We start from the raw sequence: 24,416 nt of genomic DNA, 5'->3' as shown, positions 1-24,416 counted from the left end.
GGCTCCATCCACAGAGAAGGAGAAATCCAACCCTCGCAACGAGGCCGAGAGGTACGTGACTGTTTGAGCAACATACACCTGATATTAGTGCTGGATATCGCCCCTGATTTGAATCGATTATATTCGATTCGGTTCGATAAAATGATTAGGCGTGGGATATTGCAGTTACAATGCCAATTTTGCTTGGATATTAAAAGACATTTTCACCGAACTAATGCTGTAAATTGACAAAGGAACCCTCTAACCTGCTGCATTATTCAAAATACTGGATATTATGTTACATGAATGTACTTTTTATTTAACATGACCAAAACACTACAGCAGTATACACAGTATCGTGGGAGTGGAAGAACCAAGGGCATTCTAAACTAAGCTTCAATCACCCACGCTAAAACGCAGATATTAAAAGATCGATCACATGTAATCCCCTCTCTTCTTCACCACACTTTCAGGTCTCTTTTCAATGGCCAGTCCATTAAGGCACAACAAGACCTAAAACCTTAAAATACAACAAATTGATCTCGAGATCTTATGATTGATATTGGATCATTTGTATAAAAATTGCTATTTAAAAAAAAGTAATATAGATTTAATCCAAGCACCGTTTAGTCATACAAAGACATATAGAATGATAGAGTGACATCATTCTATATGCAAAGAGAGAGCATGACCTGTAATCAATGATTAACACTCGATGTGATCCACGCAGGTCTGACTCAAAGATTCAAGAGTCTTTGCTCACTCCCAGCCTGACACCCACTCCCCGGGTCCTCCACAGAAATGAGGCCTCCTCTCAAGCCCATTCCAGAGATACCCCTGCCCCAGGCAAGGGCTCCGGAGCCAGCTCGCGAACAGTGCACAGCCTGCCCAATGAGGTCTCACAACCAGCCTCGCTCAGAGGTTCTCTTCCCGATGCCAGCAACGGGGACGAAGAGATGGAGACGGATGGAGAGATCGATGTGGACGATTGCAATGACTGTGAGTATAACCAATCTTTGATTCAAATATCAATAAAGAGATTGTGTATATTATGAAGAAGGCCTCTTTAGTGTAAGATAACAGCAAACTTTCCTAAGAATGAAATCTACCATCTAAAAATGAACCCTGCCGGTGATTGACTAGATGCCTTCGCAGTACCGCCATCTAGTGGACAATTACATCCAAAGCACTCTGTAGTGTATGACAAAAATATAGAGGAGGTTTTCTTTTTAGATTTTTCAAATGTCTGAGTAAATGCTAAGATTGTATTTAATGATCATTATTCAAAAACGGCCCCTATTGTAGTGATATGCTTAATACTATTTGAAGAAATATCGATAAAAAATATCAATATCATGTCTTATCAAACATCAACGATTAAATTGTTTTATATATTCTATCTATCTATAGATAAATTCTTTCTATTACTTTCTGTAATTGCATATGTGTTTCCAAAAGTCGATTACAAAGCAATACCATGGCAATAGTTTGACTGTAAGACACTGGATCTCTCTTCCCACTCAATAACCAAGCCCCCGTCCTTCCTCCTTCCAGACCCGCCTTCGTCTTCCTCCCTGCCATTGCTTCCATTGGCCTGCTCCGGCGGCGTCTCCCAGACCGCCGCCCCTCAGAGCTGTTGTCCCCCAGGGGCCCCACCTCCATCGGCTCCTCTAGAGGGGCCCGTGGCCGGGCCGCCGGGGGGCTCCTGCCCAGAGCTGGACTCCTTGAGGCAGATGCTGTATGGGGGTCTGGACAGCCAGGAGGCCAGGGAGAAGGTCCTGCAGGAGATCTCCAGGATGCAGGTGAAGCAGGAGGAGAAGCTAGCGGCGGCGCTGCAGGCTAAACGCTGTCTCCAGCAGGTGAGACGCACACACACGCACGCACGCACGCACGCACGCACGCACGCACGCACGCACGCACGCACGCACGCACGCACGCACGCACGCACGCACGCACACACACACACACACACACACACACACACACACACACACACACACACACACACACAGACACACACACACACACACACACATGCACGCGCTGACAAGGCTCTCATCGTTACGGCTGTCGCTCAACACTCGACATCTCAGTTCAAACCTGACACAGAAAAATCGGATTCGTCAAGATTATTTATGCATGAAGAAATATTTTAAATAAGTAAAGATACTTAGTTAGAGAGTTTAATTCTCACATAGATCATGCTAACTATATAAATCCAGCGTGTAATCCAAGATACTAATCATTAATAGACTAATAAACGACTTTGAGTAAGTACTAGCAGTGAACAAAAAGTGATATCGTTGACACAATACGTCCTTGAAATGTGTTTTTTTGTTCTAGGAGTTGGAGTTTGTGCGGGTGGCCAAGAAAGGCCGTCTGAGGGAGGCCATCGAGGCCAAGCGCAGCCTGCGCAAGGAGATCGAGCGGCTGCACACGGACTGGGAGAGGAAGATGGCGGTGGCCGAGGACTCGTGCGGCCAGCTGAGGAGAGAGCTGGAGCGCGAGAGGCGGCTCCGTGTGTGCGACAAGGGCTGCGAGGCGTCGCACCTCCGGGCGAAGTACTCAGCACAGGTACGGACGGGATCACAAAGGATGAGACTCTCTTGACCCCAACCTTTTTTATATTTTAAAGCAAACGATCCATCAGATGGAACGGAAGTGTGTGGGTGTCTGCGTGTGTGTGCGTGTGTGTGCGTGTGTGTGTGTGTGCGTGCTTGCGTGTGTGTGTGGTAGCTAATAGCTAGTTGAAACAACAGAATAACTTTAATGGTGGCTTGCTTCTTTGATGGCTTCATGTGTATGTACAAACTTAGCCGATATTTAAATAAAGTTGTCTTGATTTGATTATTAATATTAGCTCGAAACGATGCCGCTTGTATCCAACAATTGGATGCTTGTTTGGAATACTTTATTATATTCTAATGATGATTTACCTGTCTGCCTCTCTAATGATATACCTATCTGCTCTCTTCTATTCTATTCTACCCTACTCTATTCTACTATACTCTATCCTCCTCCACTTTGTCCTTCTCCACTCTGTCCTCCTCTACTCTGTCCTGATCCGCTGTGCAGATCGAGGAGCTGCACGTGCAGCTGCAGCAGGCGGAGGTCGACCGGGAGCAGCTGCGGGTGGAGCTGCAGCAGGAGAGGGCGGCGCGGCAGAGCCTGGAGAGCGTGGTCAAGGAGCTGCAGGCCCAGCTGGCCCAGCAGGCCGCCACCACCACCCCCACCCCCACCCCCACCACCAGCCCCACCACCAGCAAGCATCCAGGACAAGAGCACCAGGACAGCACACCAACGATAGCAGACCCGCACCAACACATCTCACAGCACGCCGACTGACGCTGTGGTCGGGGGGGGGGGGGGGGGGGATAAGTTATGCCATTAAACAATTGAGAGCCGTTGGCAAAAGTAAAATTTATATGAAAAGAAGAACAGAGAAAATGTCGCTGATTGAGAAATCACGTTAATGGGATAATATATGGATTTATGAGATGAACTCGAAAGTTGTGTTGTTATGTGTGAGCATGTTGTAGAGTGTTATTAAAGAGAAGAATGCTTCCATGTGAGGGAGCGCTCCTCTTCAGTGACTTTCAGAGCCCCTGGTCCAGATACCTGATGGCTTTCAAGGATTTCGTTTTGGTATAAGCTATTTTTAAAGATGTGCAAATACAGTATATCCACATTACATTACTTGAATATTTAGGGAAGAAACATTTTGTTCTCGGTGAAACATTACAAAAGACAGGTTACAATCGAACTCTTGCCAGTGCCACGAAATCCTGGTGCATTTAAAGGTATTATTGCAAACCACTGGAGTCAGTTTTACCAACCAGTTTACCACTATTTACATTCATACCACCGGCTCGCTTTTTTTGTATGTTTTTTTGCAAATGTGGGCTACTTTCTAAGAAACGGTTGATCTCCAAGAAGCAGAAGTCACATAAAATCCTCCATAAACATAAACATGTATACGCCTGTATATCAGCTTCTTATAGTTTTGTATATTCTACAGCCTGAAGTATTGGAGCCAGTTTGGTCACGCCCGTCAGGTCCATTATTGTTTATGCTTAGATATTTTACAAACTTTTTTATTATCCTGAACCGACTTTATTTGTTGATCAAACTTTGTCTTTTAAAATATAGTGTTTGTATTGCAACTATAGTTATAAATGAATGACAAATGTACTTTCCAATATTACAACAGCTTTGCAGGTAAAGTTAATATGTTGCCCTCCTATAGAAGATCGATGGAAAGAGATGCCCTTGATAGCTGTCTTTCATTGAGCTGCGGTACTTCTGATTTTCTATTGAGTAATGCAAAATAATTTATATTCTGTAATAATCTACTGCTTGCCGACAAAAAAGCGTTAATTTTTAGTCACTGGTTTTCGGGCTCTTAAATCAATTGATGCTGTTTATATGAACAACATTTCTACATGTATACAAAATATGGATATATATTTTTTTACTTAAAAAAAAAGAAATTGCACTTTTTAAAAGAAAAATTGCATTGTGCATTTGACTCCCTAATGCAGTTTTCGAATATCAAGTGAAAACCACCAACTTGTAAAAGAGCTCCCACACCCACTGTGTCCTGAGATGTAAATACAGTGATATTGTAAATAAGATATTTGTTTGTATGTTTGCTTGCTTCAAACTTAAATCAATTATTATTAATGAATACTATTTTTTGCTCTTACTTGAAACCAAAAAGAGACTTTATATTTGGATTCCAGTGCTACCGTTTCATCATTGTTACCCAGAGTATCATAGCAATTAAAGGGCATTTCCTTGCACGGATATCGGGCTCATGCTTTGTTCTTTTGGCTTAAGCTTTTTATTTTATTTTTTGTTTTTGCTGAAATTACACACTAACGGAATGTTTTACCTTATCCTATTATTGTCTTTATCAAGAGAAAGAGCCCTGATGTTTCATGTATTATAGGGGATATATTAAACCACAGACCAAAAACGTAAAATGACATTAAGTCTCTGTACCTACTTCCTCATCGGGCTTCCCAGCTAGAGTTGGTATAGTGACATAGAGTAGAAATGGCACATTCTTTAGTTAAAATCTTTACGGGGTCTCAATCATTTTAGACACAAATATCACTTCTATGTCTTATTCTTACTGACCCCTGCTAAATGTACTGCGGGTACAACGGAATATCAAGATGGATTGTTTGGCAAGATGCTGTTGAAGTTTGAGTTTTTGAAATGCAGTTTTAATTTGCCGCTTGCTTCACTGTTCTTTTTCCTTCAAAACAATGTATAATACCCATTAAAATAAAATCAATCCTACAGAAATGTTGAAATCCATTTTGTTTTATTCCAAGAAAATAGACACGATTCACAATCTAGGAGACTTTTGACACTAACTTTGGCGCAAGCTTCATTACATTGATTTCCGCCTGGTGCTTAATTGATTTGGGACAACATTTGTGAAACACATGGAAGACGCCGCCATAAATCCTCATGACAATTACCATGTCACATTAGTGCAAATAACCACATCTATAATTGCATGCTAATGATAGCTCCTCCCCTCTTATCAGCCTGTTCTTTCCTCCTCCAGAGGCTTATTGGCTACGTGAACATCCCCCACAAGGTAGCCGGGGCTGGGGCTTCGCTCTGGGATTATAGCCTGAGGAAGAAGAATTAGTGAGTGACACGTGTCGCATAACCTCTTTCCCCTCCGAGCGCTCCCAGCAGAAAGATAAATAAACACGCCCGCCCTCAGCTTCCATGGCTAATTGAAGCCCTTCCTTCCCCTTCGCTCAGCCACACACGGTGAAGAACATGGAATGGACTACGGTCGGGACCAGCACCAGCTCCCCTGATCCCTGCGGGAAGACCCAGGTCAGCAGGCTGGAGAACCGGTGTGTCTAGGAGGTAAGCCTGGAGCTGAGGAGCAGCGACTGCCTGTGCTTCAGTTCCTCTGCCCCCCCCCCCCCCACTGGAAGTTAGGGTCCATGTCCAGTGAGCAACAACAGCCGGAGGAACCGGGAGGAGGGCTAGCTGGAGAGCGATGCACTGCAACGCAGGAGGAATGAACAACATGGCACCGGCCAACATGGTGCCTCCCTCTCCGGGGCTGAACCGCACCCCGCCGTCGCCCTGCCTGTCCCCCGTCAGGACCACCTTCCAGGCCCTGTCTCCCTCCAGCTTGTCCCCCTCCCTGAGCAAGAGGTCGTCTCCCCAGGGGAAGCAGGTCCCCACCGGTAGCCCCCTGAGCCACCCCACGGGGTCCATCATGACCTCCCCAAAGCTGTGGCAGAAACACTCCATCTCCAGGCTGGCCGAGGAATTCTTCTGGATAGGGGGTAGCGTGGTGGTACAGCCCAAATGGAGACTGGGACAGATGGGTAAGACAGATGCATTCCTTTCATTGTTTCCTTATGAAGGTCATATAATATCATGTAAACCATTAGGAAACTTTCCCTTCGTCTGTGGATTCTGCAGACATCGGTAGGGGATTCTGTGAAGTTAACCCAATATTTTATATTCCTATTCCCTTTTTGGGGAAAACTGATGGGAAATTTCCCGTGAATTCCTCATTCTTTCCTAAAAGGACAGAAGGAAATGGACCAGAAAGTCCCCAGAGTTTCCTAGAAATCCTTCAGTTTTTGGGTTATCGAAGCCTGATGATAATAAAAACCTGTCAAGCAGACTGGAAGCTGGTGCATGGCCTGCGATGATATTAGATGAAGGAATGTGCCTTGTATCAAAGGTTTACGAGGGACTGATGACCCAGGAGAGTGTGAGTATCTAATGGGCATATGGAGTCCAGACAATCCTGCAGGATTATCCTAGTTGGAGTGCCAAGCTACGTCACGCGCCTGTCTGCCTCTCAGAACCCAAAGCAACATATTGCATATCCCTTTAAAACATTACAACTCCTTTAGTCCATGGAAATCCAACTAGGATGACACTGAACCGAAAAAACCAACAACACAACGATTTGTTGCCTATGATGATTATGTATATAATATGTATACAAAATGAAAGTGATAATATCATTATTTCAGCCTCGTTTAGTCACCCCCCATACATATTTCAGAAGTGTCTGCATAGGGTTTCTGGCAAGATTGCTATTTACACTCAACCTGAACCCCTACTTAAGCTTGTGTGTGACGTAGCCGAGTAATCCTATAAACAAACGCTTGTGTGGTAATGCTGTACTGGTCTCCAACTCACAGAAGGGAGGCTACCTCCTATCGACTTTTTTTTCATTTCATTGTGTTTCCCTCACAAAATGGATATCTGTTGAACAAATAACAGAAACATTACCAAATGCAAATAGCATAGGATCTTTTTCTTAAAAGTACCCTTGCAGAATCGCTGGAGGCTCATCAGCGTACAGAAATAAACCATCATAAAACCAATGCACCATGAGTCCTTGTGTAGGTCCTCGATAGGTCAATGTTTAGTGTCACTCAAGGTCTCCTTTCTTCTGTGGCCTCCTCCTTGCAGTTGAGAGGTGCATGTGCACCATGCAGAGTGGCAGTCAGATGATCAAACTGAAGGGCAAGAAGAAAGGCCTGAACCGCTTCTTCTATCTGGACGAGCACAGGTCCTGCATACGCTGGCGTCCGTCACGCAAGCACGACAAGGCCAAGAGTGAGAACCAGAGCAACCCACTGTTTAGTTGTTAATATGAAATAGCTGAACATCAGTTTATTTGACTGTGAGATGAATGAGGGAAGGATCATCTAGCATGGGTTAGGTTTGTTTGATTCCCTGCTGAAAGATTCTGGTTTGGTTTCCAACCCCAATGTCCATGATGATCTTTCCCTTATACTCTAGACTCATCACTTGAGCAATGCCGGTTTTCTGTGTGAGTGTCTTTAGGTGAGAAGTGTCAGTGTCAGAAACGAAATAGTATTCATCCAATGGGATGTGTTGTTTGGTTGTGGATTCATTTCTTCCTTTCTCTTGGTCTTTCCTCACAGTAACTATTGACTCCATCCATGAGGTGTGCGAGGGCAAGAAGTCTGAGATCTTCCAGCACTACGCAGACAACCGCTTCGACCCAAACTGCTGCTTCAGTATTTACTACGGCGAACGAGTCAAGTCCCTCGACCTTGTCTCGACCAATGGGGAGGATGCTCGCACCTGGATAACCGGCCTCAAGTACCTCATGGCTGGCATCAGCGATGAAGACTGCCTGGCCAGAAGGCAGCGCACCCGCGATCAATATCCTCTGCATTAGGCCTACTGGTCACTGACTAGGCCTACTATATACAATCTAGGAGTACCGAATACTAACTAGGCCTACATATCACTAACCAGGCCTACTAAATACTAACTAGGCCCACAACGCTAACTAGGCCTACTGAATACTAACTAACCATAACTAGTCCTACTTTATACCAATTAGGACTACTAAATACTAACTAGGCCTACATAACATTAACTAGGCCTACTTAATATTAACTAGGCCTACATAACACCAACTAGGACTACTAAATACTAACTAAAGTGTTGAAAGTATAAAAAGTATTTTATTTATGGTTATTGGTTGTATGGCTGTATATATGGATGGATGGAAGGATGGATGGATGTACGGATGGATGGATGTACTGTACTCATGAAGTACACATGTAGGTCATGTGTTTGACTGGCAGCCACACTGGTGTCCATTACTAATTTCCCCTCTGGGGACTATAAAGTATATTGTGATTTGATTTGATGATGGTTAGTAATACCACTCAGTAATGTAACTCCACCTTAACATGGCTTCATGTGGCTCCAGCAGACCTTTTCAGAGGCAGACAAGAATGGGGACGGCACTCTGAGCATCGGAGAGGTTCACCAGCTCCTCCACAAACTCAACGTCAACCTGCCCAGGCAGAAGGTCCGAGAGATGTTTAAGGTAAGCCACAACACGTGTGTTTCAAATTATAATGTTTACAATCTTCAATAAAAAATAATACAAATAATAAGCTATTACATATAATCGATAATGTTGCATTTTATATAACTGTGTATTGATCTCAAAGGATAAGACTAGATAAGAAAGTATCGCATCGTATCTTTCATGTCATGTTTGGTCAAATACATCGTATAATTATAAAACGATCAATGATTTGATTGTTTCTTATTTTAAGAAACAACTCATGGATTAATATTCTTTCCTTTTTTAAAGTCGTTTAGCTTTTCCAACATTGCCCGAATGTGAAAACCACAGTATGTATGTCAGCTATATTGCCCAGCCCTTATGGCACACGTTGTCTGCCAGCTCGACACAGGTGAGCGACAGGAAGCCATGACTTCCTGTCTGGCTCCCATCTAGCAGATGGAAATCACTGCTCTGCCTGTATGACAGCTTCCAAAAGCTCCCCGTTCTCCTCTGTGCCTCAATGCAGCACACTCCCTGCCATATTAACTGATATATGCATCACATCATTTCTCTAGAGCCGTAGTATATACTATATATTTAATGTCCTGGCTCACCTCAACACATTCATGGTGTGTGAATACGTTTCAGTCATTTAGATTTGTGGCAGGGGACATTTATTTGAAGTGCAATACACAGTGCACATATGAACAGCTTGTGCCTTGGTTTTGGTGTCTATCCGCAGATGGCGGACACTGATGAGAACCAGGGCTCGCTCGGCTTCGAGGAGTTCTGCTCCTTCTACAAGATGATATCAACACGCCGGGACCTCTACCTCATCATGATCTCCTACAGCAACCACAAAGAAGTCCTGGACCTCAACGACCTGGCCCGCTTCCTGGAGATCGAACAGAAGGTGGCGTGCAAAGGACCCTTGAGGATGTCTCTCGCCGTTATTGTATTCAGTTCCTTCAATGGGTTGCATGCTGAAATATTACCACTCATTGTGGGGCCGAATGCTTTGGTTTACTTTCAAAGATGGTGGGCCTCCCCAGAGAGCATCTGCTGGAGATCGTGGCCCATTTTGAACCTTGTCCTGAGAACCTGCAGCACATGGTACTGGGTATAGATGGTACGTGGAAGTGGCATCACATTACCCTACCTCATAATACTCTGATAAGACTATTATAGTCTTATTATAGTCGAATAGGCCCCCTTATACACAATATATATAGTTATACACAACACAATAATATATATATATAACCGACTCACCGAAAGGACTCATTGGCAGTCAATTATGAAACAATATAATGTTGCTTATCCGCCTTACTTTTCTTCAGGGTTCACCAATTACATGAGGAGTCCAGCAGGAGACATCTTCAACCCAGAGCACCACACGGTGAACCAGGACATGACCCAGCCCCTGTGCAACTACTACATCTCCACGTCCCACAACACCTACCTGACAGGAGACCAGCTTCTGTCCCAGTCCAGGGTGGACATGTACGCCTACGTCCTCCAGGCTGGCTGTCGCTGTGTGGAGGGTATGAGCCTCAGTCTGGAACTCCAACCTACAACTGTCATTATGGAAAACACTAAATACCTTTTTTCTTATTCGCTTTTTTTTCTTTCTTTCTTTCTTTCTTTCTTTCCTTCAATCCTTCAATCCGGCATCCGTTCCTCAGTGGACTGCTGGGACGGCCCGGACGGGGAACCCATCATACACCACGGGTACACCTTGACATCCAAGATCCTCTTCAAAGACGTCATCGAAACGATCAACAAATACGCTTTCATCAAGTCACAGTAAGGGCCCCGTTATCAACCGCAAATGGTGATGGCATGCTGCCGTCCCGTGCAAACATGTACTGATGCTCCCGTGTAGGTACCCAGTGATCCTGTCCATAGAGAATCATTGCACCGTGCCACAGCAGAAAAAGATGGCTCAGTATCTGATGGAGGTGCTGCAGGACAAGGTGGATCTGTCCCACATCAACATGAATGAATGCAGGAAGCTGCCCTCCCCTGAGATCCTAAAGGGGAAGGTTTTAGTCAAGGTAGAGTATGAATCCCATCAAAAGCCATAGAAATGTTATATTCAAGCATCAAAATCCCAGCAATATCCTTAAAATCAAGCCTTCAATCATTTTCCCATTGGTGTCAGTGTGAGCATCAGATGTAAATGACATAATAAGTATGTTTAGGACGTCTGTAATTCCATTCAGGAACACAAGTGCCTCCCTAAAAATATGTATGGTTACAACACTGGTATTGATATACAGGTGCTCTGGCTTCATCAGGTGGAACGGACATTCATTTTAAGAGCTACTACTGATGGTGGCAGTTCCCTTATATGTGGCCTTTGCTTATCGTTTAGGGAAAGAAGCTGCCGGCAAACCTCGACCCTGAGGTGGAGGAAGGAGACGTTTCAGATGAAGACACTGGGGACGACGAGGAAGAGGATGATGAGGATGATGACACACAGAAAAACCCAGTAAGACAGAAAGAGAGATTGACAGACATAAGGACATACAGAAGACAGACAGAAAAACAGACGTACACACAGATTTATAGAGAGATGGACATGCAGCTGAAGAGACAGATGGTCATACAGACAGACAGACAGACAGACAGACAGACAGACAGACAGACAGACAGACAGACGGTCATACAGACAGACAGACAGACAGACGGTCATACAGACAGACAGACGGTCATACAGACAGACAGACGGTCATACAGACAGACAGACGGTCATACAGACAGACAGACAGACAGACAGACAGACAGACAGACAGACAGACAGACAGACAGACAGACAGACAGACAGACAGACAGACAGACAGACAGACAGACAGACAGACAGACAGACAGACAGACAGACAGACAGACAGACAGACAGACAGACAGACAGACAGACAGACAGACAGACAGACAGACAGACAGACAGACAGACAGACAGACAGACAGACAGACAGACAGACAGACAGACAGACAGACAGACAGACAGACAGACAGACAGACAGACAGACAGACAGACAGACAGACAGACAGACAGACAGACAGACAGACAGACAGACAGACAGACAGACAGACAGACAGACAGACAGACAGACAGACAGACAGACAGACAGACAGACAGACAGACAGACAGACAGACAGACAGACAGACAGACAGACAGACAGACAGACAGACAGACAGACAGACAGACAGACAGACAGACAGACAGACAGACAGACAGACAGACAGACAGACAGACAGACAGACAGACAGACAGACAGACAGACAGACAGACAGACAGACAGACAGACAGACAGACAGACAGACAGACAGACAGACAGACAGACAGACAGACAGACAGACAGACAGACAGACAGACAGACAGACAGACAGACAGACAGACAGACAGACAGACAGACAGACAGACAGACAGACAGACAGACAGACAGACAGACAGACAGACAGACAGACAGACAGACAGACAGACAGACAGACAGACAGACAGACAGACAGACAGACAGACAGACAGACAGACAGACAGACAGACAGACAGACAGACAGACAGACAGACAGACAGACAGACAGACAGACAGACAGACAGACAGACAGACAGACAGACAGACAGACAGACAGACAGACAGACAGACAGACAGACAGACAGACAGACAGACAGACAGACAGACAGACAGACAGACAGACAGACAGACAGACAGACAGACAGACAGACAGACAGACAGACAGACAGACAGACAGACAGACAGACAGACAGACAGACAGACAGACAGACAGACAGACAGACAGACAGACAGACAGACAGACAGACAGACAGACAGACAGACAGACAGACAGACAGACAGACAGACAGACAGACAGACAGACAGACAGACAGACAGACAGACAGACAGACAGACAGACAGACAGACAGACAGACAGACAGACAGACAGACAGACAGACAGACAGACAGACAGACAGACAGACAGACAGACAGACAGACAGACAGACAGACAGACAGACAGACAGACAGACAGACAGACAGACAGACAGACAGACAGACAGACAGACAGACAGACAGACAGACAGACAGACAGACAGACAGACAGACAGACAGACAGACAGACAGACAGACAGACAGACAGACAGACAGACAGACAGACAGACAGACAGACAGACAGACAGACAGACAGACAGACAGACAGACAGACAGACAGACAGACAGACAGACAGACAGACAGACAGACAGACAGACAGACAGACAGACAGACAGACAGACAGACAGACAGACAGACAGACAGACAGACAGACAGACAGACAGACAGACAGACAGACAGACAGACAGACAGACAGACAGACAGACAGACAGACAGACAGACAGACAGACAGACAGACAGACAGACAGACAGACAGACAGACAGACAGACAGACAGACAGACAGACAGACAGACAGACAGACAGACAGACAGACAGACAGACAGACAGACAGACAGACAGACAGACAGACAGACAGACAGACAGACAGACAGACAGACAGACAGACAGACAGACAGACAGACAGACAGACAGACAGACAGACAGACAGACAGACAGACAGACAGACAGACAGACAGACAGACAGACAGACAGACAGACAGACAGACAGACAGACAGACAGACAGACAGACAGACAGACAGACAGACAGACAGACAGACAGACAGACAGACAGACAGACAGACAGACAGACAGACAGACAGACAGACAGACAGACAGACAGACAGACAGACAGACAGACAGACAGACAGACAGACAGACAGACAGACAGACAGACAGACAGACAGACAGACAGACAGACAGACAGACAGACAGACAGACAGACAGACAGACAGACAGACAGACAGACAGACAGACAGACAGACAGACAGACAGACAGACAGACAGACAGACAGACAGACAGACAGACAGACAGACAGACAGACAGACAGACAGACAGACAGACAGACAGACAGACAGACAGACAGACAGACAGACAGACAGACAGACAGACAGACAGACAGACAGACAGACAGACAGACAGACAGACAGACAGACAGACAGACAGACAGACAGACAGACAGACAGACAGACAGACAGACAGACAGACAGACAGACAGACAGACAGACAGACAGACAGACAGACAGACAGACAGACAGACAGACAGACAGACAGACAGACAGACAGACAGACAGACAGACAGACAGACAGACAGACAGACAGACAGACAGACAGACAGACAGACAGACAGACAGACAGACAGACAGACAGACAGACAGACAGACAGACAGACAGACAGACAGACAGACAGACAGACAGACAGACAGACAGACAGACAGACAGACAGACAGACAGACAGACAGACAGACAGACAGACAGACAGACAGACAGACAGACAGACAGACAGACAGACAGACAGACAGACAGACAGACAGACAGACAGACAGACAGACAGACAGACAGACAGACAGACAGACAGACAGACAGACAGACAGACAGACAGACAGACAGACAGACAGACAGACAGACAGACAGACAGACAGACAGACAGACAGACAGACAGACAGACAGACAGACAGACAGACAGACAGACAGACAGACAGACAGACAGACAGACAGACAGACAGACAGACAGACAGACAGACAGACAGACAGACAGACAGACAGACAGACAGACAGACAGACAGACAGACAGACAGACAGACAGACAGACAGACAGACAGACAGACAGACAGACAGACAGACAGACAGACAGACAGACAGACAGACAGACAGACAGACAGACAGACAGACAGACAGACAGACAGACAGACAGACAGACAGACAGACAGACAGACAGACAGACAGACAGACAGACAGACAGACAGACAGACAGACAGACAGACAGACAGACAGACAGACAGACAGACAGACAGACAGACAGACAGACAGACAGACAGACAGACAGACAGACAGACAGACAGACAGACAGACAGACAGACAGACAGACAATGCAATCTTATTACATGCAATTTGAATTAAGTGCTGTTGTGCTTGATTGTTTCAGAATGAAAATGGCCCAGCCGCTGGAATTCAACCAAAGAGGAAGAAACAATTTTGCAGATCCATCTTGAGGAGCTTCAAACGTAAGGTCAGCCATTCAAAAACCGTTCTCACTCCAGCCCTCTTCTTCTACTGTGTAACAGTAGCAGCAACTCTTTAACCGTTAATTATACTGTACATTCAAGTTGGATGACTGTATTCCTAGACCCACATTTTTTGAAAGTTCATTGTCTTCTAACTCTTGTTAATTTGTCTACTTATCAAAGTCCTCAGTTCTAACAATAATGAAATGAAATCATTTGAATGTATTACACAAAAATTCCAGAGGAAAAAGTCCATGAAAGGGAAAAGGCGAACGTCATCCGTTGGAGAAACCCACCCTGGAATCCACAGCCAAAACGAAGACACTCGAATTGTTTACCACCCAAAGTAGGAATGGCAATTGTAATCCATAATTCAACCAACAACCTTTCTCAATTGGGCTTATTTAACTCCGTTCTGCACTCAAACTTCATTTAGGAAAAGGAAAACCATGAGATTGTCGCGAGCTCTGTCTGACCTGGTCAAGTACACCAAGTCTGTGCGTGTTCATGATATTGAGACACAAGGTAACATCCATGAAATGCTTCATCAAATACATCTCCTTTTCTCTTTACTTCCCCCATGTATAAATGTAGGGCATTTAATAACGTTACTTTGTTGACACACTTTGTTTGCAGCCTACCTGACCAGTTGGCAGGTATCGTCCCTCAACGAGACCGTTATGAACCAGATCTTACAGCTGATGCCGGGACAGTTGGTGCGTTTTAACCAGCGTCAACTGTTGCGAGTCTATCCATCCAACTACAGAGTGGACTCTAGCAACTTCAACCCACAGCCCTTCTGGAACGCTGGATGCCACATGGGTAAACAAAGACTCAAAGAGGCTTTGGGAATTTATCAAGGATTGATTTTAAGTTTGTGTTTGTAGCATTCTTTTCAATTTAATATTTTTTTGTGTTTCAGTTGCAATGAATTACCAAACAGAGGGCCGTATGCTTGAATTGAATCAAGCCAAGTTCTCAATTAATGGCAACTGTGGATATATTCTGAAGCCTAAATGCATGTGTAAAGGTATGAACAAATTAGTTTGATCTGTTAGTTTGATATTATTGTGCAGATAGAATGAAAGTGTATGTTGGCCTTCCTCAGGTGCCTTTAATCCCGTTTTGGAAGACCCCCTACCCGGACAGAGAAAGGCTCAGCTAGTTGTGAAGATCATCAGCGGCCAGCAGCTTCCCAAACCCAAAGACTCTGTGTTTGGAGACAGAGGAGAAGTGAGCTATTTACACAATGCTATCAACCCAACCCTAACCCTAGAGGGCTCTTTATGGTTCCACGTTCACGCAACGCAAGGGGGTTACGGACCCCTTACGTCCTTGCGGACCCTCCTTGCTTCCACCGCAAGGGCCGGACGTGCGCCTCCCAAAAATCGTAAACTACCGTCGAGGCAACGCAGCAGAAAGGGCTGTGATTGGTGACTGGAGAACCATAAACGTTCACGACTGCGTCGAAGCGTCTGCGTGGTCATTGCGTTGCGGGAAGTTGCAACGTGGTACCATAAAAAGGCCTTTAGTCCTATTTTCTGCAACGATAATTGTGCGTTTTATTTTTCTTGCTTCAGATCATCGATCCATTTGTGGAAGTTGAAATTATCGGCCTACCTGTTGACTGTTCCAAAGAGCAGACCAGAGTGGTGGACGATAACGGTAAACTGAGCAAAGTTACTATTCTCCTTTGATTACAACACAAATGGTTCATTGACAATTCTCTCGTTGTCTCTTTCAGGTTTCAACCCCATGTGGGAGGAAACTGTTGTCTTCAATATTCAGATGCCGCAAATTGCCCTGGTGCGTTTCCAGGTGTGGGATCATGATCCAATTGGAAGAAATTTCATTGGACAGAGGACAATAGCTTTCACTAGCATGATGCCAGGTATGTTTCTATAACACTGGAGACATTATTGTATGCTATAATAAAATACATCTAGGACTTAAAGTAATCAAATTCCTTAACATTGCAATATGTTTTTCAGGTTATCGGCATGTGTATCTGGAGGGTGTGAAGGAGGCCTCCATTTTTGTCCATGTTGCTATCAATGATATAACAGGAAAGGTAAATAATTTTAACATCCTGTACACACCAAAGGGTTTTGATTGACTGTTTTCCATGGAAAATTGTCATGCAATTATCTTTCCTATATGAATAGGTCAAGTCAAATGCAGTAAAGGCAGCCAAGAAACATTTGCAAAAAGCAGCCAAGAAACACATCAAGGGCCATCAAAAGCAGCAGTCTGTGGACGTCCCGGTGATGTGGTCCGACGACGTACATCCACACCACTTCCGCAAGGACGTGGACTCCCTTTCCCAGGACAGCCGGCAGGCGGACATGTTTCCTGGTCGGTTGGGGCCGGCAGCCAAAGCCGCCATTCACAAGGGGGCCGCGAGCGAGCCTGTGAAGCGTGCTCACAGAGCTCAGATCCAGGAGCCCCCGGAGGCCAGCAGAGGGATCTTCAGTCGGACATCCTCCACCGTCTCCAGCTCGGGGTCGACCGTGGTGGAATTGAGACGGGACGACTCCGATCACAAAATCCTCCCGCAGAGAGTCCTTCCCGATCATCCTGACCTCGTTACCCAGGGTCCACTGCAAGCGGCAGAAGAACCGCTTGATCCATCGAATGAAATCTGGGTTCCACTCGAACGACCACCGGTTGAGCCGCCTGCGCTAAAGGGGTTCGGTGAGGGACTGGAGCCAGGCAGCAACATCGCCCTTGAACCCCAGTTGGCTGCAGAGACCCAGTCGGCTGGGGGGTTCCCCCAGCGCGGAGAGCATCCTCTCCCCTTCAACCCCTTTGTCGCCCTTGCTTCTCCACTACCCCCACCCGTCCCCCCACCGTCCCCTGCCAGGGAAAGACGGACCTTGGAGCGCCCTCCAAAGCAACGACCGCCCTCGCCAATACAAACCAAGGGCCGCTCGCAGAGCTGCCCACGGAGGCGGATTAATGTTCCGCAGACACCGGCGGTAAACCGCAAACCTGCCGTCCACTGGCAGAAGCCTCCTGAGGGGGAGCGCGGCAGCCACAGTGACCAGGTGAAGCCTGTACAGAACGGACTCTGCCTGTCTGGCAGCGCATCCAGCAGTGATGCAAGCATAGACAGCCTGGAGCTCATGCCTTCCTGCGTGCCAGCTGGCAGAGACCAGCGTGGAGGCACCTTGCAGAGAGAGATGAATGCCCTCTTTGACCAGAAGATAAGAGAGATCCGCTGCAAATCTCCCATATTTTTCAATGATGAGTTGTGACATTCAGTCATAGGATGTGCACAATGGCGTCTGTATATACAATATACATTGTTATTTCCCAGTGTATAACATCCACAAAAGAAATCATTTTTTTCATTTTCTGTTATTAATTAGACAGTTCCACATTTCATAATACTGACTACAGTCATCAAAGATCATTACGCTTTCAAGGGGAATACAATGCAATGATAAAAGATAAAAGAAAATAGCTTTTTTTGCATTGCTTAACAAGCTAAGCATTGTTGCATACAGACTGAGTACAACTTTAATGTTTAGTTTAGCAAAGGATACGGGATTAAATAATTAGTCTTGCTTCATTATGGTTAAAACTATTATCAATTGAAGTTCTATTTTATATACCTTATGATGAGGCAGCATATTTTGTATGTTTGTATATAACATTTATGAGATGCTATTGCCAACTGTACAAAGCCACCATATAGATAAAATGCATAGTGCATGGGCATACATTTCTATTGAAAGGTTTAGAATGTAGTTATAGGTATACTTTTTAATTTATCAAGAATGTCTGAGGTGTACATTCAATTCAGCATATTTTTCTAACAATATATTGATATAATGATATATGTGAAAGTGCTTATTCAGCAAAGCTGATGCTTAAGAATTAATAAACGTTATATATAACATGCTTGCCATTATGTCCTTCAACAGGTTTGCTATTAATTAGCAATACATTCTGCACAAAACACCTAAAATAATATATTAATATTGAATTAGATTCTACAATTGATGAACACCAATTCCAAAGCAATGTTATCCTGCACGCTGACAACATTGCAGCTATTATTCCAGTGCGCTTAAAAGCGACCAGTCCAGGCTTCTTGAGTGAGGTCAGGCGTTAGGAACACTGACGTGAACTTATGCGCTCTCTTTGTCCGAGGGCTCCTGAGATGTGTTTGTGTTAGGGGTCTTCAAGCGTTGACTCAGTTCTTCAGCCAGAACAGTACAGCACGATTTCTGAAAGAGGTGTAAAATACTGAATGAATGAATGAATGTCAACTTGAAAATATACGGTGTGTGTGTGTGTGTGTGTGTGTGTGTGTGTGTGTGTGTGTGTGTGTGTGTGTGTGTGTGTGTGTGTGTGTGTGTGTGTGTGTGTGTGTGTGTGTGTGTGTGTGTGTGTGTGTGTGTGTGTGTCTTTGTGTGTGTTGGTGGGTGTTTTGATACAAAGCAGAGTAGAGTTATTTGATTGAGTGACGAAACATTTTCAAAATGCGATCAAATGTACAAACAGTTAAACACACATTTGTAGTGGTTTGCATGAAAGACTAGCCTACTACATCACATGGCATGTCCGCTATGCACAGTATACTGTGCGTGTATCTCTACGTGTATCTGTGTAAATGCACCTACCCTCTGATCGCCGGCGGTGCTGCGGCTCCTGGAGGTGAGCTCAAAGACAGCCAGCACTATGCCCAGCAGCAGCCCCAGGGCCAGCACCAGGAACATGCCCTTCAGGCTGTGGGGCTGGAGGGCGGCGGACCTGGCTGAGTCCGCCAGGCAGCTGCTGGCCCACCACTTGCTGCGCAGGTAGGACAGCTCCCCAGCCTCACTCAGCTGCAGGATGGCTACGCTGAGGTTCTTTATCATAGGCGAGCCTGGGATAACAAAGTAATAAATAATCAAATATTTATATATATATATTAAAATATATATATATATCTCTTTAAAATGTTTAAAAACAACTACAACTACTCCAAAACTGTCATTGAGCTTAGTGATAATGGTTGAAGACTTGATCAAGCCTTGAATTAGTCTTACCTAGTGGGGCTACGATGCTGTACCCTCTCATTCCGATGACCTCATGCGCTCTGACCAAGTTACAGTGGCGAGCCACCGCCAGGTCCAGTGACACAGACTCTCCAATGAACGCAAAGTTCCCCTCCCTAGCCCGACGGACGCCCTCGTCCATAGACGCCACAAAACTATTGGCCCTCTCCATGTGCTCGAAGATTCTGCGGTAGGCTGGGTTGTTGGAATTCTGCCCACAAACATAAAGGCCATTACAATGGAGACGGCGTGGAAGGGTTGTGATCTAAAACACGTGCGCTAGATGTTTTTGAGTGACAGCAAACAACCGACACGCCGGGCTTACTTTGAAGAAGGCAAGGGTGGAGGAGCCGGCCAGGCAGCCGTACTCCATCCCGTCCTGATTGGCCAGGTCTTCGAATCCTTTCACCGTCACCTGGGAGGACTCTGAGGCCTTGGAGGAGCTCAGGTTGGCGAAATAGCAGGCCAGTAGCACCACAGCAAACAGCCACCAGCTGCAGCAGACAATCCTCACAGAGAGAGCCTTGGGGTGAGGGCCCGCACCTGACCAAAGGAGAGACCAAGCACAGACACAAAAGAACAGCCGAAATGAACGGAAACCGCCATTTTGGGGATGCTTTCAAAGGAAGTCGGGTGACATGTCTGCCTTTTGTTCTTTTTCTTTCAATGTATTTTACCTTGCAGGGTGAGAGCTCCAGCTGCGAACCACAAGCTGTTGTGCAGGCTGAAGTTGTTCTCCTCCCCTGACCTCCACTCGCAAGGGCTGAGTCTGCACATTGTTTCACAATGACAGATATTACACTTTGACACCAATCCAAAAGAACCACATCTAAAAAGGTGTCTGTGCTTGATTCTACGTCAATACAAGGCTTCCTGACCTGGCGGACAAGAAGATGCAGAAGGCCGTTCCTAGGTAGGCCAGGAGGATGCCGATCCAGGTCTGGGCTGAGAAAGGGCTGAGGAAATCGAAGAAAGAGACAGACTCTGAGACGTCTCTCCGCAGCAGGATGCTGATGCCCGTCTGCATGTAGGGTTTGGTCATGGCGACCGCCTGCTCCCGAGTAGCCGTCAGAGTCAGAGGGGCCACCGCCAGATCTGCCTCCTGGGGGGCATGGAGGAAAACACGTCAGGACGCATCCACATTGAAGTCGGTTCACTTACGATTTGTACAGCCCATGATAAAGTTACAGTCTCAGAGGCTATTGAATTACATCCCTGCGAACTGCGAGCCGTCTAAGAAGGGCAAGGAAAGCAAATCTAAATCCAAAGGGCAGACACCCTGAGAAGCAACACAGAAATAGCATTAGCCGACCGTAACCAAAGTAACTACAGTATATTATTCAAGTGAAATGACATTATAGTACATGTGGTTTGTGTGGTTAGGGTTAGGGCCCTTTACTTACACCTCTAACCACCTCTCCGATCATCCCGTTCCAGTTCCCACTCTCGTCCTGTCGACCATAAGATGCGTCCTTCACCAGGTGCACTTTGAACCTGAAGCCCATCTTTTTGGCCAGCTCAGAGAGCAGGTCCATGCAGTAGCCTTCCAGCTGAGAGCCCTTAGACATCGTGTAGGGATCTTGCTAATATGAGCAAAGTCAATGCAACATGAGTTTCACATTACACACACATATATATATATATAATATAATAGTATCATATTATATTATATATATATTATATATAATATAATCATTAGGGATTTTATATATATATATATATATAATCCCTAATTATTGACTTGCTTGGGGCTAAGGAAAACATTCTACCTTTATTGTTGTTATCCTCAGCTCTGGTTGTGCTAAAAAAACAAAGATAAACACATACTTTTATTACTATTCATATTCTGAGCCATTGAGCAGTACTTGAATTGCTAAGCAGTGTTTGTTAGCATGGGAGAATGGCATCAGTTCAAACACCAGACCATGGGAGATCAAATAAGCATCCAAACACACACAAAGAAAAACACCATTACTAATGTTTTGGAGCTGCCACAAAGAACGGCCATTGTAATTTATTTTGAACTTTTGGATACATGCCTGTACTCCCGACCAACTGACCAAAGTTGAAAAGCACTCTAAATTTATCGGAATCAAAGGGGTGCATTGTTTGATCGCCATATTCAGCCCTTTAGTTACAAGTGCATGAGGTGAAAGGCGGGGTTGGGTTAATGGCGATGCCCTGCGAGTCACCCACGAGTTTCCGGTATCCTACAGATCTCGCCATTCTCCATTCCGCCTTCTTTGAAATCATCTGCCAACGCCAGAGTCTCTCAAGGACCAGTCAAAAACTGATGATGTTAATTGAAGCCATCACAAAGGCACGCCGCTGGGAGGTGGGGGGGAAGTCAGAGAGTATCAAAAGGCCTGATTCAGTCTGGGGCCTGGGGGCTCCATCAGTACCACCGGGCCATCCTGACAACAACCGGCTCTTCCTTTTCAAAAGATGACACGTAGACAAGCTCTTCGGGCTCCTGTCATTCCTTGGCCTCTCTGAAAACATAGGCCCTTTGTATGTTCTATGGCCTTGATTTATTTTGTCATTTTTTTGTGAGAGATTCAGCTGGCTGGCTTCCTGTTTCTACACGACCGTGAGCTGGGAGCATGCCAGACAGGATGCGACAATTTGATACCGTCCCCTCCCCAGCTGCCAGTTGATCCATGTGTGTATTGTCAAGCCACAGAAGCTTTGACTGTATCAAGCAGTGAAAACGACACGAGCTTGGCAGCATGACAAAAGATGTGTCAATCAAACTAGATTACATGCACTCCTGTGTTAAATGATAATGGTATCTAATTGCAAACCATTGAATGGATTCTTACGAAGGTGATGCCTTCCTATAATTTATTTTAATCTCAAGTATAGTTTGCCGTCTGGTGGTACAACAACCCACCGTCGTTCCATGTTTGCAGGATAGATCTGATATTGCTGGGTCATGTATTGCTTCTACGTGAAAGGTGTCACTTAGAAATCGGCCTCTTACCTGCAGTACACGTTCCTAAGTCCAAGAGGAGCACAGCAACACACACAAGGCATCCCAGCAGCGGGCGAATGGAAACAGTCTGCATCCTTTAAGTCATGAAGAAAATCAATCCATCACTGATTAATATAATGCATTTAAGACATGAAGTCGAAGTAACAAAACAATACTGTTGATAAAAGACAATCAAAAAGTGAATTCAACTCTTGAGAAGCAAACAAGGCTAATATGAATAAAATATTTTAATGAAAGCTTACTACCAGGGGTCCAGATTAGAGAATACAAAATAAAATATATCTCTGTTCAAATACCTGACACAGCAATGTTATTTCCCGGCGCTCTCTACAGAACTGCACTGGACGTTGCTGAAGGTGGTTGTGAAGTTTCCAGAATAAGACCAGAGTGCAAAGAAAAGTTTGGTGGGTGGAGTATATGGAGAATGAGATGGGGGTTGAGGAGGGCGTGGTTCTTTCTCATATATTGGCAACCAAGATATCTGGTGTATGAAAATGTATGATATGTAATGTATGTAATGTATCTTTTCTTTGTATAAGAAGTATATATAATGGTGTATTTATTTTATATACTAGTCATTGTGTGTATTTTGTGTGCTGTTCATGTTTCAAAAATGCGCCTGCTCTATCCTAATTTGATGTGGAAAAGGGCGTTCTCATTTCTTTCAATACTGCGATTATGTGTTTTGGGTCAGTTCTAAAACCACTGTTTATAGATATAATGGAACATTGGAATTGTGTGAAAACTCGATTCTATAATGATCTACATAATTATTAATTATAGAGCAATAATTTGGTGATCTTATTGTATATGATCTCCGGTGATTTCCTGGTCAAGCTGAATAAAAGCCACCTATAACTAATTGTATGTGTTTCTCCTCATGATAACATTTTTGTACATAGATTGAGTTGTTGGAGATAAATTCTGTTCATGAACCGGGGCAATGAATAAATGAGCCATTGGACGGTGAGTTAGTGGACTAACATTATTTTTTCAGCACAATGGCTCAATCATGAGTCACATTTTAAAGAAGGAAAATAATTCATTATGAAGCAATAATTTGGGACCTTGACAAAGTAATTTGACTAGTGATGTAATTGTATAGCTACATCTGATCTTTGCGGATTTTCTCGTCAGATGGAATAAAAGCCACCCATAGCAAATCCTATGTGTATACCATTTTAAAGAAAAAAACGCCCTAACGTATAGAATATGATATGTTAGATATCCAACGAGAATGTTCACTGTTCAAAGCTATTAATATAAACAACGATGAATACAGCATACGATTTTCCTTGTGATATAATTCCCTGTCACCTTAAAATGATAAAAACTTGCAATAATTAAGATAAGGCAAAGGCAGCGATAATGTAGATAAGGCGCGCAATAGTGGTGTCAATGTTTTTCTCAACGC

General features: G+C 45.0%; 3 protein-coding genes across 3 annotated transcripts in view; 2 read left to right on the top strand and 1 right to left on the bottom strand.

The window, feature by feature from the left end:
* Positions 1-5,292, top strand: part of skib (v-ski avian sarcoma viral oncogene homolog b) — a 22,308-nt gene extending 17,016 nt beyond the window's left edge. Inside the window, exons 3-7 of the mRNA XM_060069750.1 lie at positions 1-51; positions 710-978; positions 1,534-1,838; positions 2,323-2,553; positions 3,055-5,292. The exon at positions 1-51 is cut by the window's left edge and continues 59 nt beyond it. Of these exons, the coding sequence (XP_059925733.1) occupies positions 1-51; positions 710-978; positions 1,534-1,838; positions 2,323-2,553; positions 3,055-3,324 (1,126 nt within the window). The 3' untranslated portion in view covers positions 3,325-5,292. The remainder of the gene's footprint in view (positions 52-709; positions 979-1,533; positions 1,839-2,322; positions 2,554-3,054) is intronic.
* Positions 5,293-5,615: 323 nt separating this feature from the next.
* Positions 5,616-18,865, top strand: plch2b (phospholipase C, eta 2b). Its single transcript, XM_060069745.1, has 20 exons — positions 5,616-6,350; positions 7,459-7,605; positions 7,938-8,181; positions 8,731-8,860; positions 9,570-9,740; positions 9,863-9,956; positions 10,168-10,371; positions 10,513-10,633; positions 10,713-10,884; positions 11,205-11,321; positions 14,881-14,964; positions 15,202-15,305; positions 15,396-15,484; positions 15,596-15,781; positions 15,882-15,989; positions 16,068-16,192; positions 16,540-16,624; positions 16,704-16,850; positions 16,951-17,030; positions 17,125-18,865. The coding sequence occupies exons 1-20, from the start codon at positions 6,014-6,016 to the stop codon at positions 18,214-18,216; spliced, it is 3,837 nt and encodes a 1,278-aa protein (XP_059925728.1). The 5' UTR covers positions 5,616-6,013; the 3' UTR covers positions 18,217-18,865.
* Positions 18,211-23,451, bottom strand: si:dkey-183j2.10 (probable glutamate receptor). Its single transcript, XM_060069760.1, has 10 exons — positions 23,299-23,451; positions 22,991-23,076; positions 21,777-21,808; positions 21,411-21,590; positions 20,886-21,109; positions 20,685-20,776; positions 20,333-20,550; positions 19,999-20,218; positions 19,591-19,835; positions 18,211-19,194 (listed from the first exon to the last, which is right to left on the bottom strand). Exons 2-10 carry the CDS (start codon positions 23,073-23,075, stop codon positions 19,096-19,098), a joined length of 1,395 nt encoding a protein of 464 aa, XP_059925743.1. The 5' UTR covers position 23,076; positions 23,299-23,451; the 3' UTR covers positions 18,211-19,095.
* Between the last annotated feature and the right edge of the window lie 965 nt (positions 23,452-24,416).

This window comes from Gadus macrocephalus, chromosome 13 (assembly GCF_031168955.1).
Source record: "Gadus macrocephalus chromosome 13, ASM3116895v1".
In the NCBI taxonomy this organism is placed as follows: Eukaryota; Metazoa; Chordata; class Actinopteri; order Gadiformes; family Gadidae; genus Gadus; species Gadus macrocephalus.
This window is presented reverse-complemented; position numbering and strand designations above follow the sequence as displayed.

Excerpts from the sequence above, each read along its gene's own strand:
- si:dkey-183j2.10 (XM_060069760.1), bottom strand. The coding sequence starts at position 23,075 with ATGCAGACTGTTTCCATTCGCCCGCTGCTGGGATGCCTTGTGTGTGTT. Across the intron at positions 19,836-19,998 it reads CAGCATCGTAGCCCCACTAG|GCTCGCCTATGATAAAGAAC; the intron begins GTAAGACTAATT and ends TTGTTATCCCAG. Across the intron at positions 19,195-19,590 it reads GCACCGCCGGCGATCAGAGG|AAATCGTGCTGTACTGTTCT; the intron begins GTAGGTGCATTT and ends CACCTCTTTCAG.
- plch2b (XM_060069745.1), top strand. The coding sequence starts at position 6,014 with ATGCACTGCAACGCAGGAGGAATGAACAACATGGCACCGGCCAACATG. Across the intron at positions 8,182-8,730 it reads AGGCAGCGCACCCGCGATCA|GTGGCTCCAGCAGACCTTTT; the intron begins ATATCCTCTGCA and ends ACATGGCTTCAT. Across the intron at positions 15,990-16,067 it reads GCCTAAATGCATGTGTAAAG|GTGCCTTTAATCCCGTTTTG; the intron begins GTATGAACAAAT and ends GGCCTTCCTCAG.